At 41.0% G+C, this 15,104-nt stretch overlaps 1 protein-coding gene across 1 annotated transcript in view; it reads left to right on the top strand.

The window, feature by feature from the left end:
- LOC121584104 (glutamate receptor ionotropic, NMDA 2C-like) overlaps positions 1–15,104 on the top strand; it is a 75,948-nt gene that overhangs the window by 35,523 nt on the left and 25,321 nt on the right. The window contains exons 5-8 of the mRNA XM_041899971.2: positions 10,491–10,556; positions 10,716–10,904; positions 12,612–12,952; positions 13,135–13,249. Of these exons, the coding sequence (XP_041755905.1) occupies positions 10,491–10,556; positions 10,716–10,904; positions 12,612–12,952; positions 13,135–13,249 (711 nt within the window). The remainder of the gene's footprint in view (positions 1–10,490; positions 10,557–10,715; positions 10,905–12,611; positions 12,953–13,134; positions 13,250–15,104) is intronic.

The raw sequence follows: 15,104 nt of genomic DNA, 5'->3' as shown, positions 1-15,104 counted from the left end.
CTTTGTTTTTTTGCGCAGGCTGCACACACTTCATCAGTCTCTCATTCACAATTTGACAAGCAATTGATAATGCCTGAAATTTCCCGGCGGCATCCCCTTTGTGTGGCCGTAATGCCCCTAAAAAAAAACAGAACAGGGCAGCACGGTTGGCCCTTAAATATACATGGAGAGCTAACATTAATAATATGCATGTAAATCTCTCATGGCTAAAGTGGAGGAGAGATTGACTTCATCACTACTTGTTTTTGTAAGAAGTGTTGACAAGCTGAATGCACCGAGGTGTCTGTTTAAACTACTAGCACACAGTTTGGACACCCATGCATACCCCACAAGACATGCCACCAGAGATCTCTTCACAATCCCCAAGTCAAGAACAGACTATGGGAGGCGCACAGTACTACATAGAGCCATGACTACATGGACATCTATTCCACATCAGGTAACCAATGCAAGCAGTATAATCATATTTTAAAAAACAGATTAAAAAAACACCTTATAGAACAGCGGGGACTGTGAAGAGACACACCCAGGAACACTCTACACACACGTACATTGTAATATTGTTGTAAGGTGGTATTATACATTTTTGTATTGTACATATCTGTTGGTGTAATAATGTTATATGATGTAGTGTTTTATATTTTGTTTTATGTGTGATGTAAATGCCTTAATGTGTTTGGACCCCAGGAAGAGTAGCTGCTGCCTTGACAGGAACTGATGGGAATCCCTAACAAATACAAATAAATCCATGCCTTTTGCGACCAGTGGCCGTTGTGCCCTTGGGCTGAATATAATCATTATAATTCCCTTCTCCCGGCTGCATGCTCCGAAGCACCACTCACTCACATGGCTCTCTCAGACAGCTCAATTCTTATTAGCCAATGCCCGTCACCTGATCAGGTCCTTCTCACAGGCTACAAGTGAAGAAAGACACATCGGGGACACAACTGCACAACTATTAGGCAGTAATGCACACACAGTAGTTAAGGGCTAATGTTCCAAAATACTATCAATTAGCGGGAAAACACCATTCTCAAAAGTGACCGCAAATGCGATTATGCATGTAATGCTTTTTATTATCAAGGTGCATTTTTATGGTGAAAATTATTTTCCCCAAACTTGAAAATCACGCGCTGCGTATGTATGCCAGTTAGGCTCTACACCCGTTGTAAAGCGGATTCATGTGCTTAAATTTAAGAAGTTATTTGGCCACTTCAGTTGTGACACAAACCTTATCAAAAAATATGGGCCTATGGGCTAGGCTACATGAGGTGTGCGACTATGATTTTAAAAAGTTGCTAAAAAAAGGCATGTGCTGTTTCTTGCCTTACAAGCTGGGCGTCATTCATAAGTGATAATATATAATTCACAAATGATAGGCTAGTATTGTCACCCATCAGACTATTCTTGATTTAATCTTGTCTTTACATATACTAAATAATATATGTGTGAAATTTGTTTTGATTTAGAATGGACCATTATCATGCACCTGTCTCGAAACAGGGGCAGCGGGAAAAAATACATGTAATCTATACACTTAAGTAGCGAATAGAGGACGCTTTTCCCGTGGTTCATTTTTATGCCAGCCAGGTAGGATATTTTCCTGTTTCAAAGAGAAGCAATGTGCTTAATATTAGGAAAGTTGAGAAATAAATATAGTAGACCTAGCCTATAGAAAGCTGATGGGATCCTCCTCTTTTTAATAGAGGCCACCAAAACTCTGTTTTCTCATGCAGTTGCATAGCCTATAGAAATGTTGCGCAACATGAGCTAATGGACTCTCATGAAGTGTTTGATTAGATTTTAGATTACATTTGAGTTGATGTCAGAGTGATTAGAGGGACAATAGAGTGCTGAGTACCAGGCAGTTGGCAAGTTTGGTAGGCTACTAATGACCATCAGCAGCTTCAGAGCTTGCAGAAGCCTAATTACCATGACTAATTTGACTGCCGTCATGACTCGTGAACGCTGGTGTGGTGGCAATACGGTCACAGTAACAGCCCTATTATAGTCTACATTATCACTCCATTTAATGACATTGTTTCGTTTACCTTAATTTTCTTCCTCTGTAAACGTTGTCTCGGCCGTGTGGTTGTTGCTGAGGATCATTAGTAACAGCTGATAATCTATACATATACAAATACATGTAGGCTAATTAAATCGTCATGGAGCTGAGCGCAGACCAGGCCTTAACAGTTTGAACCCAACTCATGGCGCAATACTTGGCTGTGTCATCACACAGTTCCATGGTTAGTGCAGGCAATAGACGAGGGTATAGCCTACTATTGTACAATATTTAAAATATATATATTTTACTAGGCAAGTCAGTTAAGAACAAATTCTTATTTACACTGACGACCTACACCGGCCAAACCCGGACAACGCTGGGCCATTTGTACGCCGCCCTATGGGACTCCCAATCACGGCCGGTTGTGATACAGCCTGGAATCAAACCAGGGGATCTGTAGTGACGCCTCAAGCACTGAGATGCAGTGTCTTAGACCGCTGCGCCACTATTCTCCCTATTATAACTCTATGTATACTAATCTTCCTACATTACCAATGAATCAAACCACCGTTTTCTTTCTGTCGTCCATAAAGGCTCTCCAAACATGTTTTTTTATGATTCATAAATACTTTGCTAAACATAAATAATCTAAAATATCAGAGTATTTTTAAATCTACCAATTAGTGCTGAAACTGAGACGAATATGCAGATATTTAGATGGCTTTCTTTCATTGATCCCTAATATTCTGAACCTGTTCTCTCAATATACTGTCTGTTGACAAAATTCAAACTAAAAGGTACACCGTATTTAAAGGGACGTTTTAAGATAAATGTACTAAAAACCTACTGAATAAAACATCTGTTGGCCAGCAAGTGGGAGGGTATTTGGCTGTTGAAGTAAATGTATTCAGAGTTGGAATTCCCCCGTAACAGCAAATAAAAAGAATGAAATAAAAACCTCAATGTACAGTATATAGCCTCGTTATTGTTATTTTATTGTGTTACTTTTTTATTTATTTTTTTACTTTAATTTATTTAGTAAATGTTTTCTTAACTCTATTTCTTGACCTGCGTTGTTGGTTAAGGGCTTGTAAGTAAGCATTTCACGGTAAGGTCTACACCTGTTGTATTCGGCACATGTGACAAATAACATTTGATTTGATTTCTATTTGATTCATACACACTCAGAATCCCACTAGCTGTCAAGGTCTATATAGGAGACACTACTTAATATAGTACCTAGGCATTGGTTAGAGACTAGCTGGATTAGGAGGCCGTTGCCTACTCTCCTCATGGACTTTGACAGCTTGTTTGAATATTTATAACAACGTTGGATTTTGATGACTCTGCATGGATGTAGTATGCATGGTTATTCTGATCCTAGAACAGATGTAAGGTTGGGTCATGGTGACAGATAATGGACTGTGCTTGTCTTGTGTCAGTTATGTCAGTAAATTCAGGTACACGCATCTCTGCTCCTGTATAATGTATACATGTAAAGTACATAATCATGTATATAATCACTTAATGTAGATTAAGCTCCTCCCCCCTTTTTATATTCTGCTCTCTAACCCCTCCCTGAAAAGGCTGAGATAATGTGATTTCACTAAACATCTGGTGCTGGATGATCCAAAGGTCATATTCCTGTTATATGCGTGTGTCTGTGTCTGTGTCTGTGTGTTTGTGTCTGTTTATGTGTGTAAGAGAGGGTTTTGGGTGGGGGTAGGCGAGCATGTGTGTTTTTATTTATGTGTGTGTATGTGAGTGAGAAGGGCGGTGCTTGTGGTAGTATATACAGAATGTGTGTATGTGGGAGGAGTGAGCATGTCTACACTGTAACGGAAAACTGTAATTCATACAGTAATTTGGGGTATTATCAACAGTAAAATACTGTGAAATGTTTTACTGCCACATACTGTAAATGATGGTGCATTGTGGGGAAATGTTTGGGATGAGTTGGACCACAGAGTGAAGGAAAAGCAGCCAACAAGTGCTCCGCATATGTGGGAGCTCCTTCAAGACTGTTGGAAAAGCATTCCAGGTGATGCTGGTTGAGAGAATGCCACGAGTGTGCAAAGCTGTCACCAAGGCAAAGGGTGGCTACTTTGAAGAATCTCAAATATAAAATATATTTTGATTTAACACTTTTTTGGTTACTACATGATTCCATATGTGTTATTTCAAAGTTTTGATGTCTTCACTATTATTCTACAATGTAGAAAATAGTACAAATAAAGAAAAACCCTGGAATGAGTAGGTGTGTCCAAACTTTTGACTGGTACTGTATATATATGTATATATACAGTGTATATATATTTTTTACAAATATTTAACCTCTTTTTCAGGTATGCATTAAACTACCTTCATGCTTCCATATATTTTTTTTAACCAGTACCGGTTACCTTCAGACCAGTCCCCTGACACTTGTCAAAATGGAGAACACCATCGTGTTCGTGAGAATCTCCCCTTTCCACAGTGGGGTCACATTAGTTTGTAGCCCAAACGGTTCGGATGCTATAAACAGAAGTTGGCACATCGACGGTCCTGACTTCAGATGAGTCCCCTGACACTTGTGGGGGTCGTAGAACGAAAAACAGAGACCACCATCGTGTTCATGAGGGTTTGTAGGTCAGACATTTTAGTGAGAAGATGTAACATGTATTTTTCTATATGTAGATTATCAGCTGTTACTAATTATCCTCATCAACAACCACACGGCTGAGACGGCGTTTACAGAGGAAGCAAATGAAGGGAAACGAAACAATGTCATTAAATGGAGTGATAATGTAGACTATAATAGGGCTGTTACTGTGACCGTATTGCCACCACACCAGCGGTCACGAGTCATGACGGCAGTCAAATTCCACGTGACCGTTTAGTCATGGTAATTAGGCTTCTGCAAGCTCTGATGCTGCTGATGGTCATTAGTAGCCTACCAAACTTGCTAACTGCCTGGTACAAAGCACTCTATTGTCCCTCTAATCACTCTGACATCAATGAAAATGTAATGGAAAATCTAATCAAGACCGATTTTCAGGATGTCTCATGGTCTGACAAACACCGCTCTCTAGCTCTGCCACCACAGATGTGTAAGTGCAACATAGGTGGATGTGGTGTATTGAGTAGCATCCAATGCAAAAAACAGATATCTCTAGCTTAAACTGACAGATTTTGATGGGATTTTTTTTTGTTTTACTTAGATTGACGCACCGGTGCATCAATCGACTCTAGGGGATTTATTAAGCTTACAATTTTAATTTAGAAAATAAAGACAAATGGCATGGACTAAATTATTGGCACCTTATTGGTTGCACAGCCTTTGGCCAAGATAACCAGTAGTGTGCAACTGCAGTCCGCAATTCGTTGCGTGTATGGCTAGCTAGTTGTAATACATTTTACAGTACAGCTACTGTAATACAGTTTACGGTAATCTACTGCTTTCAGTTCAGACAGTATTATACTGTTGATTAATACCATCAATTACTGATAAAATTACAAAAACAGCTAACAGTGTAGTTCTTTATGGAACCTTATGAAAGGGTTCTTTATAGCGCCATACAAGTTCCATTTAGAACCGCATGAGCATGGTTGTTTATAGAACCTTGAATTTTTTTTTCCATATAGCACCAAAAAGGGTTCCACTATGGTTACAAGACAAATAACCCTTATTTGGCACTATATAGAACCATTTGTTTTTAGTGTGTAAGCTAAAATAAATTGGGAAATACTAATACAATTGATCATTTCAATGCCGAAGCCACCACTGGTGTGAGTGGCCAAAGAGCTCTATTTTCATGTCATCCAACAAATGTAAATGCCTGGAGTTTGCTAAAAGGCATGGGCACTTGGATTGGAACCGGTGCTTTGGTCAGATGACAAGACAATAGAGCTCTTTGGCCAGGCACACCAGTGGTGGGTTTGGCGTCGAAATGAGAATGCATGAGCAGAAAATAACCCCATACCTACTGTAAAATATGGTGGTGGAGCTTTGATGTTATTGGGCTATTTTGCTTCGACTGGTCCTGGGGCCCTTGTTAAGGTCAACGGCATCATGAACTTTACCAAGTACCAGGACATTTTAGCCAAAAACCTGGTTGCCTCTGCCAGGAGGCTGACACTTGGCTGCAAGTGGATCTTTGAGCAAGACAATAACCCCAAGCGCACATCAAAATCCACAAAGAAATGGTTAATTGGCCACAAAATCAAACTTATGTAATGGCCATCTCAGTCTCTGGACTTGAAACCCATTAAAAACCTTTTGTTTGAATCGAAGAGGGCAGTCCACAACCGCAGATGAAGGATATCAAGGATCTGGAAGGATTCTGTCAGGAATGGTCTAAGATCCCTCCCAATGTGTTCTCCAACTCTAAAGCGTTTTAGAAAAAGGCTCAGTGCCGTTATCCTGGCAAGGTGAGGTATTGAAAGGTATTGAATACAGGGTTGTCAATCATTTTCACCCCTAACTTTTTGCCAAAAAAATAATAATATTACTTGGTAAACTTTTTCTGAGCAATTGTATTAGTATAAAATAATATAATTTCCCATTTTTCTTAGCATACAATATAGCGCAGTATTTGAATTATTTGTTTTATACAGTCATTTTTGCAAATCTTTATCAAGGGAGTCAATAATTTCAGGCCCCACTGTATTTTAAATCATATAATATAATATGCCATTTAGCAGACGCTTTTTTCCAAAGCGACTTACAGTCATGTGTGCACACATTTTTACGAATGGGTGGTCCCGGGGATCGAACCCACTACCCTGGCGTTACAAGCGCCATACTCTACCAATTGAGCTACAGAGGACCAAGCAATTCTGATAATCAACCTGCAATAGGTGGATGGGAAATATGATAATGATGGACATGGTTTTGAGTGGTTTTGTGCAAACATGAATTTGTAATTTGACTCAACAAGCTTTATCAAAAGTTCACCTCACACACAGAACAATGTTGAGCAAACTAGAAATCGTATTGCAGCTGGTTGCCTTGATATTTTAAGTTGAATCGACTATAATGCTATTTTGAAGTCCATTCAACTCACAGAATAACGCTGATTAATCAATTGGTTTTAAGCAAAAAACATATATATTTTTTTTACAGTTCAGAGGAAGTTGACAGAAACAGGGCAGCAGGACAGAGAGAGGGTGTATGTGTGTAAGAACATACCTGTTGTTATCTTGTTGGAGTCCTGCTGTTTCGATAAAGTACTCCTGAAGTCATATGAAGTTGTGTGTGTGATGACTCACGTGAGCCACACTTTCCCTTGTGCGTTCTTGAATTAACCTCTACGGGATCCGTGTCCCGTATACAGGACGGTTGAGCTAACGTGTGCTAATGTGATTAGCATGACTGTTGTAAGTAACAGCAAACTTTCCAGGACATAGACATGTCTTATATGGGCAGAAAGCTTAAAGTCTTGTTAATCTAACTGCACTGTCCAATTTACAGTAGCTATTACAGTGAAAAAATACCATGCTATTGTTTGAGGAGAGTGCACAACAACAAAAAACATATTACGGCAACTGGTTTGATACATTCACCTCTGAAGGTAAATAATGTCCTTATATTCAGTAATATTGCTCTGATTTGTCATCCTGAGGGTCACAGAGATAAAATGTAGCATAGTTTTGTTTGATAAAAATCAATTTTTATATTCAAATGTAGGAACTGAGTTCTACAGTTTGAACCCTTGCTGTCTCTGGCTCCACACCCACTCCGGCCAGCCATCTAGATGTGTGAAAGTTAGTGTATAAGCTAATGATCCATCATGTATGACATTCCTGGGAGTGTGTAAACTTACATTTTGTATTACCATATCATTTGTTTATGTACTCTATGGTTATGTACTTGAAAATGTATCAATTGACCAATTCGGCACATTTGGGCAGATTTCATACAAAATAGTCCAGTATTGCAATGCTTCACTGGATCAATCTGAAACTTTGCACACACACTGCTGTCATCTAGTGGCCAAAATCTAAATTGCGCCTAAACTGCAATATTATATTGAGGCCTTTCTCTTGCATTTCAAAGATGATAAAAACATTTTTTTTTAAACACGTTTTTTGGTTTGTATTATCCTTTACCGGATCTAATGTGTTATATTCTCTTACATTAGTTTCACATTTTCACAAACTTCAAAGTGTTTCCTTTCAAATGGTATCAAGAATATGCGTATCCTTGCTTCAGGTCCTGAACTACAGGCAGTTAGATTTGGGTATGTCATTTTAGGTGAAATCCTTAAGAGGTTAAAGGTTACACGTGTCACAATTCCACCTGCAAATGACGCCAAATGTCAATTAGTTCGACCAAATGTCAAAATATGTCATACGACTATAATAATGAAGGAATAAACATAGAAAACTAAAGCAACTGATGTGAACTTACTGTATTACGATTGGCTCTCATTGGCGAGGTTCACAACAACAAAAGTATTAGCAATACGAACCTTCTTCTTGTTCTTGCAACTGATGTTGTTTTTTAAATAATCAGGTAATAACACGCTAAAAAATTAGTGTTCCTCAAGGGTTCTTTTGGAAGGGTGATGATTCTATGTTGAACCGTAATGACTAAAAGAACCCTTTGAGCTCTTCAATGTTTTTTTACAGTTCACAAAAGGGTTCTTTGCTCTTTTCGTGTTAATTAAAATGTAGGGGCGGTGGCTCATTAGAATATTTTGGGGCGTGGTTTGGTCACAGCTCTTTTTGTGCAACCGTGAGTGAGAGTGTCATTCCAGTTTATCTAATGCTTTGTGGTATATTATTTAATATGGTTAGTGCTGGTGTCTTGTGAAAGAGTTGTGGTTGACCTATAGTCAATTGAAAATGGTTGTCTAAATCAGTCAGTGGTTTTCATTTCTCTACTCAGGGACCCCCAGCTGCTCCAGATGTAGAGCACTTCATACAATTTGTCAATTAACACAATAACGGCACATATGGAAAAAAATGGTTGTAACACTGTTTTGGTGCTACATATAACCTTTTTAAATGGTTCTTTATAGAACCTTAGGAAAGGGTTCTTTATAGCGCCATACAGGTTCCTTTTAGAACCTTCAAAAAAGGGTTCTATATAGCACTATGGTTACAAGCCAAATAACCCCTATCTGGTAGTATTTAGAAGAAAAAAATGTGTTTGTGTATTGCAGTCCTTAAAAAAAGCATGGATAAATTTACATTTCCATATTGCTAACAAGTCCTACAGTTTTCTTTGTAGCTACAGTGAAATAATTTTCAGTTTGTGCATTGATTTCTACTAGTGCTTACTTTGTGTTTGTCTAGTGTTTGTTGCTATCGGAGTTCCGCTTGTGCATGTCAGCGCTCTATTACGAGGCGCACCCGCAGAAGTGAATGTACCTCCACCTGCGGCTGCTGGAGAACTATGCACCCCTTCTTCCTGCTGGTTCTGTCATTTTGTCAATTTATTATTTTGTTTAATGAGATCTCTCGCATTAAAAACTGTATACCAGTTTGATTTAGTAAGGCCTGTGAATATTATGATACAGGCGTGCAACTTTGGTTATTTATAGTCAGATAAACATGGGGAGAGTCTCCATATTATTATATTTTTTACACATTTAGCAGACACTCTCTTCCAGAGAAATTAGGGTTAAGTGCCTTGTCCAAAGGCACAGCAGCAGATTTTTGGGGGATTTGAACCAGCAACCTTTGGTTTACTGGCCCTTAACTCTTAACCGCTGGGCTACCTGGGTAGGGAAGCTGTATATGTTTCTCACAATACCTTTGGCCTGACTTTAGGGAAACTCCTGAGTTCAGTTTGATTTTCATATCTTTTTTTTCTTCGTTTGATTGTTTTTGTCTTTGCCTGCATTATTATTTACCTAACATCACATACTTTTTATTTATATTTTATACCTTTATTTGATCAATCAATTTTTGCACCTTAACTTTGCATCCTAGCTGCCTGCCTGCCTGCCCTAAGACACGTTTACCTTTTCACAGTGTTATTAGTCCCTACATGTTATAGCAGGTGCTACGTCATTTTCATGGGGTCGTTATGTAGGTTTTTATGACAGCTCATATAGTCTGATCATTAAAGGTGTGGTAAGTACAGAACCATAGCAGTGTACAGAATGCCTGCTGAGATGATGATGTTTAATGGTTTGATGTAAATCAATGTTCACAGAGTGGCATTCACAGAGATAGAATCAACCCTCACAGCCTGTTGTTTGTTTGTGTGTGTGTGTGTGTGTGTGTGTGTGTGTGTGTGTTGTAACAGCGATAGGATCGACCACACATTATTTACCTTTGGGTGTGGAGTATGTCTTCCAGAGAGGTCAAGGAGAAGGAGAGTGTGTGTCTGGGTTTGTGTGTGGGTGTGTGTGTGTGAGTGTGTGTGGGTGTGTGTGAGTGTGCTCACCTGAATACTGTACAGTATCATTGACAACCTATTCTCTCTCGCTCTCCTTCACCCCCTACCTCTCCTTCTCCCCCCACCACTCCTTCCCCCCTCCCCCTTCAGGCTGAGGGTTCCACGTTCCTCCAGATGGGTGCGTCACTGGACCAGCAGATTGTCTGCATGTTCAAGGTACAGGAATAGAATATTACATCCAAATGTAATGTTCAAGAAGAGAACCCCATTCAGCCAATCAGAATTGAGTATTCAGCAAAGCTGTGGTCTAAAATGTAATGTAAATATATGATTTAATATATATATGTAATATGTTATATAATGTCTATATTGTAGTTGATGGAGGAGTATGATTGGAGAGACTTTGTAGTCATCACAAGCATGTTGCCGGGATACGAGACATTTGTGGACTACGTCCGCTCCTACACGGACACTTCCTACTTCCTGTGGAGGCTGCAGGATATCCTGTCTCTGGAGATGTCTATTGGGACCAGCGACGTCCGCGCCAAACGCATGTTACAGCAGGTAGGAGAAAGACATTTTCAACCTTTTACCAACGAGAGAGAGAGAGAGAGAGAGGAGAGAGAGAGAGAGAGAGAGAGAGAGAGAGAGAGAGAGAGAGAGAGAGAGAGAGAGAGAGAGAGAGAGAGAGAGAGAGAGAGAGAAGAGAGAGAGAGAGAGAGAGAGAGAGAGAGAGAGAGAGAGAGAGAGAGAGAGAGAGGTGGAAATGTTATAGCAGGCTTCGAGGTGTGCCTATGAAGAGGTCTGTTACCCAGGGTCAGAGTTACAATTAAACTGGGACGTGGTTAGGATTGTGGTTGAGGATAGGTTTAGAGTTGAACCGGGATGTGGACACGAAACTAGGGATAGGGCCAGTAGCGTGGTTAAAATCACTGGGGAAGCCAAGCCAGGAAAAAAAAAACATATTACAACCTATGTGTTGTGATAATTGCGTTGTTTGCTCTATAACCTGTTAGTTAATATGCCTTGCTACCGTGATATATTGGCCTAAGGCCAAGACAATAAGAAGACACAGTGGCAGAATACATTCAACCACACCTTTGTTTCATCTCAAAACCGGAGAGCAACCTCTGTCCGGTGTGGTCCACAAACAATATTGCATGTAGCAAACAGTTACATGACCTACAGCATGGTCAAGCAGGTTAATGCTTCCGACATTCTCGGACTACCAAACAACCATTGATTTGGAACCGCAGAGAGATACTGCAAGTCGCAAAGAAAACAGGAGCTGCTTCCATTCTATTCCAGCACCATTTCAACTTTAACATTTCAACATCATCAAATCACCTATGCTTAGTCTAATACATTAAAAACTAAAAGATACCAAAAACGATTTAGTCCAATCAACGTAAGCAAAATATGATGTGGCTGTCCATGGTACTGATTTCTGTGTGTACTGATTGCTAGTTAACATTAGCCTACTATATCTAGCTACATATTGAACTTCCATAATCTCAGACAAGGGGGACAATGTATGAATTTATGGTTGGATCAGAATCTCCGTTATAATCATTGGCCAGTGTGGAGAATTAAGTAAAACGTCAAGTCCAAATCCCTAGCTTCATCCATGACTAATTTAGGAAAGGGCCAATTCTATCCAGCTAGCTAGCCACATGAGACAACAACACAACGAGATGTAACAATTCAAGTTTTTTCTGTCAATGACATTTGGCTTTTGATGTGATGCGATTGGTGTGAAGCCAAATCCAAACTGGCTTCCCTTTACACTTTTTTTGGTGCGCCAGGACCAATCACAGTTGAGGGCACTAAGTTTAGCTCAACGCTGATTGGCTATTTTTTCATAATTTTTTTATCAAGGGAGGCCAAATGCTTGCTGGCTTCCCTTGCATTCAATGCTACCGGTGGCAACAATATCATAATATTTCTGACCAGACAGCATCAGATAGATGTGCTACACACAGAGACAGAGGGGCGCTTTTTCGCTTCTCGGATGCTTTCTCCGGTGAGATACATTCAGCCTCTTGCGAATTGAAGGAAGATGAGGAAACACAGCGAAACGAAAGCGAAATGATTTAATATATTTTTTTTTTCTTGGTTCATTTTTAGGGGAAGCCTGGCTTCCCTTGGCATGTATAAACAGCACTCGACAGGGCTAGGGTTAAGGGTTGTGATATTACTGTTCCACTGGCTTGGATGTCAGAGGTTAATATTAGATACTAGCTACACTGCCATATCTGTCTCTCCCTCTAGATTGATTCCCAGGTACTCCTGGCCTACTGCTCCTATGAAGAGGCCCAGTACCTGTTCCAGGTAGCAGGGGAGGTGGGTCTACTGGGGCCTGGGTACATCTGGATCCTCCCCTCCCTCGCGTTGGGCAACACAGAGAGCCCTTCACCTCTCAGCTTCCCCATAGGAGTGATTGGCGTCATCACTGACCAATGGAGGAAGAGCCTGAGGCAGCGGGTCAGAGAAGGAGTGGCCATAGTGGCCAAAGGGGCGGAGAGTTTCAAGAGGCATCAGGGGTTCGTTCCTGAAGGACACAGTGACTGTAACACACCAGTTACACACATTAACAACAACACACTGTTCAGGTGAGAGTGTGAGGTCACACCCCCTCGTCCTGTGTTTGAGTGTCTGTGTTTGTCGTACAAGCAGACATACTGAATCTCTCTCTCTCTGTGTGTGTGTGTGTGTGTGTGCGTGCGTGCGTGCGTGCGTGCGTGCGTGCGTGCGTGCGTGCGTGCGTGCGTGCGTGCGTTCGTATATATTCCAGACACATGCTGAACGTGACATGGGAGCATAAGGACCTGTCGTTTAACAGTCATGGTTACCTGACAAACCCTTCCATGGTCATCATCGCTCTGAACAGAGACAGACAGTGGGACAAGGTACTGAATGAGTGTGTGCATGTGTGTGTTTGTGTACGTATGTGTGAACCGTGAAACAACCAACCCAGCGCTGCCCTATTGCATGCCCTGCCTCAAAATAACTTGCATACATGAATGTAATCAATACATTGTTTCATCCGGTTAATTACAAACTACCAGTGGTGCTGATGATGTGGTGTACTGTTATCTCCCAAGGGCGGTGTTGTATGTCCCGCCCTTCTCCCAAGGGTACGCACACGCACGCACACGTCTCCCAAGGGTAGCCAGAGAAGGTGTAGGACTATAAAGAGTAATCTCACTGCTACTGTTGAACTCATTTATTCCTGCCCTGCCACAGCAAGACTACTTTGTCACTGTCACTGCCTGGCAGGTGTGTGTGCGTGTGCGTGTGCGTGTGTGCATGTGTGTTGTGACTGTGCAGTCTGAACCCAAAGTCTGGCAATGCTCCGGAGTTCCCACAGTCATTCACCACCCTCTGCTTATATTGTTTGGTATACTCAGTGTACACTGAAGGTCTTTCTAATGTTTGGTATTCTCAGTGTATACTGAAGGTGTTCCTAATATTTGGTATTCTCAGTGTATACTGAAGGTCTTTCTAATGTTTGGTATTCTCAGTGTATACTGAAGGTCTTTCTAATGTTTGGTATTCTCAGTGTATACTGAAGGTGTTCCTAATATTAGGTATTCTCAGTGTATACTGAAGGTGTTCCTAATGTTTGGTATACTCAGTGTATACTGAAGGTGTTCCTAATATTAGGTATTCTCAGTGTATACTGAAGGTGTTCCTAATGTTTGGTATACTCAGTGGGGCGGGGTAATGAGAGGGGTAGTAAAAGTGATTGATTTTTTAAAACTGCCTGAGAAAAGTTGATAACAGTTAAAACAGCATTGAGATTCCTAGAGTCAGACACAATAGTGTGGGTTATTTACACACTATTGGATCTTTACATGGTGTTGTAGCTATTTCTACTTTGTTGTATGCCTAGCAAATCCCCCAGTGTTACATTCAACCAGGTCACCCGTGATTCGAAGTCAGTATTCAAAATCCATCCATGTCCGAGGACATCGGGAGATGACATGGATACCGGCCACTAGGGGCAACAGTGAGCGCCGTTACCTTCAAGCAGGTTTCGGTTTTGCTAGGGCGTTGGGGATGGCGGATGGGCGTAAGCATCTGTCTCTGGTGCCAAAGGTTGCATGTTTGAAATCTTAAGGTTAGGCATGGCGTTTGCAGAGTCCCAGGGTCCTTAGCTTGGTGATGAGCTTTGAGGGCACTATTGTGTTGAACGCTGAGCTGTAGTCAATGAATAGCATTCTCACCTAGGTGTTCCTCTTGTCCAGGTGGGAAAGGGCAGTATGGAGTGCAATAGAGATTGCGTCATCTGTTGGGGCGGTATGTGAATTGGAGTGGGTCTGGGGTAATGGTGTTGATGTGAGCCATGACCAGCCTTTCAAAGCACTTCATGGCTACAGACGTGAGTGCTACGGGTTGGTAGTCATTTAGCCAGGTTATCTTAGTGTTCTTGGGTACAGGGACTATGGTGGTCTGCTTGAAACATGATGGTATTACAGACTGAGTTCAGGGACATGTTGAAAATGTCAGTGAAGACACTTGCCAGTTGGTCAGCGCATGCTCGGAGTACGCGTCCTGGTAATCCGTCTGGCCCTGCGGCCTTGTGAATGTTGACCTGCTTAAAAGTCTTACTCACATCGGCTATGGAGAGCGTGAACACATAGTCATCCGAATGCTAGTCTAAAAGAAATGGGAGATAATGTCTAGATGCTTTTTATAGTGGAGATCAAGTTTATATATTGCCTCGCTGGGCTGATTAGACAGTGGATTGCGCAGTCAGAT

This window comes from Coregonus clupeaformis, chromosome 1 (assembly GCF_020615455.1).
Source record: "Coregonus clupeaformis isolate EN_2021a chromosome 1, ASM2061545v1, whole genome shotgun sequence".
In the NCBI taxonomy this organism is placed as follows: domain Eukaryota; kingdom Metazoa; phylum Chordata; class Actinopteri; order Salmoniformes; family Salmonidae; genus Coregonus; species Coregonus clupeaformis.
This window is presented reverse-complemented; position numbering and strand designations above follow the sequence as displayed.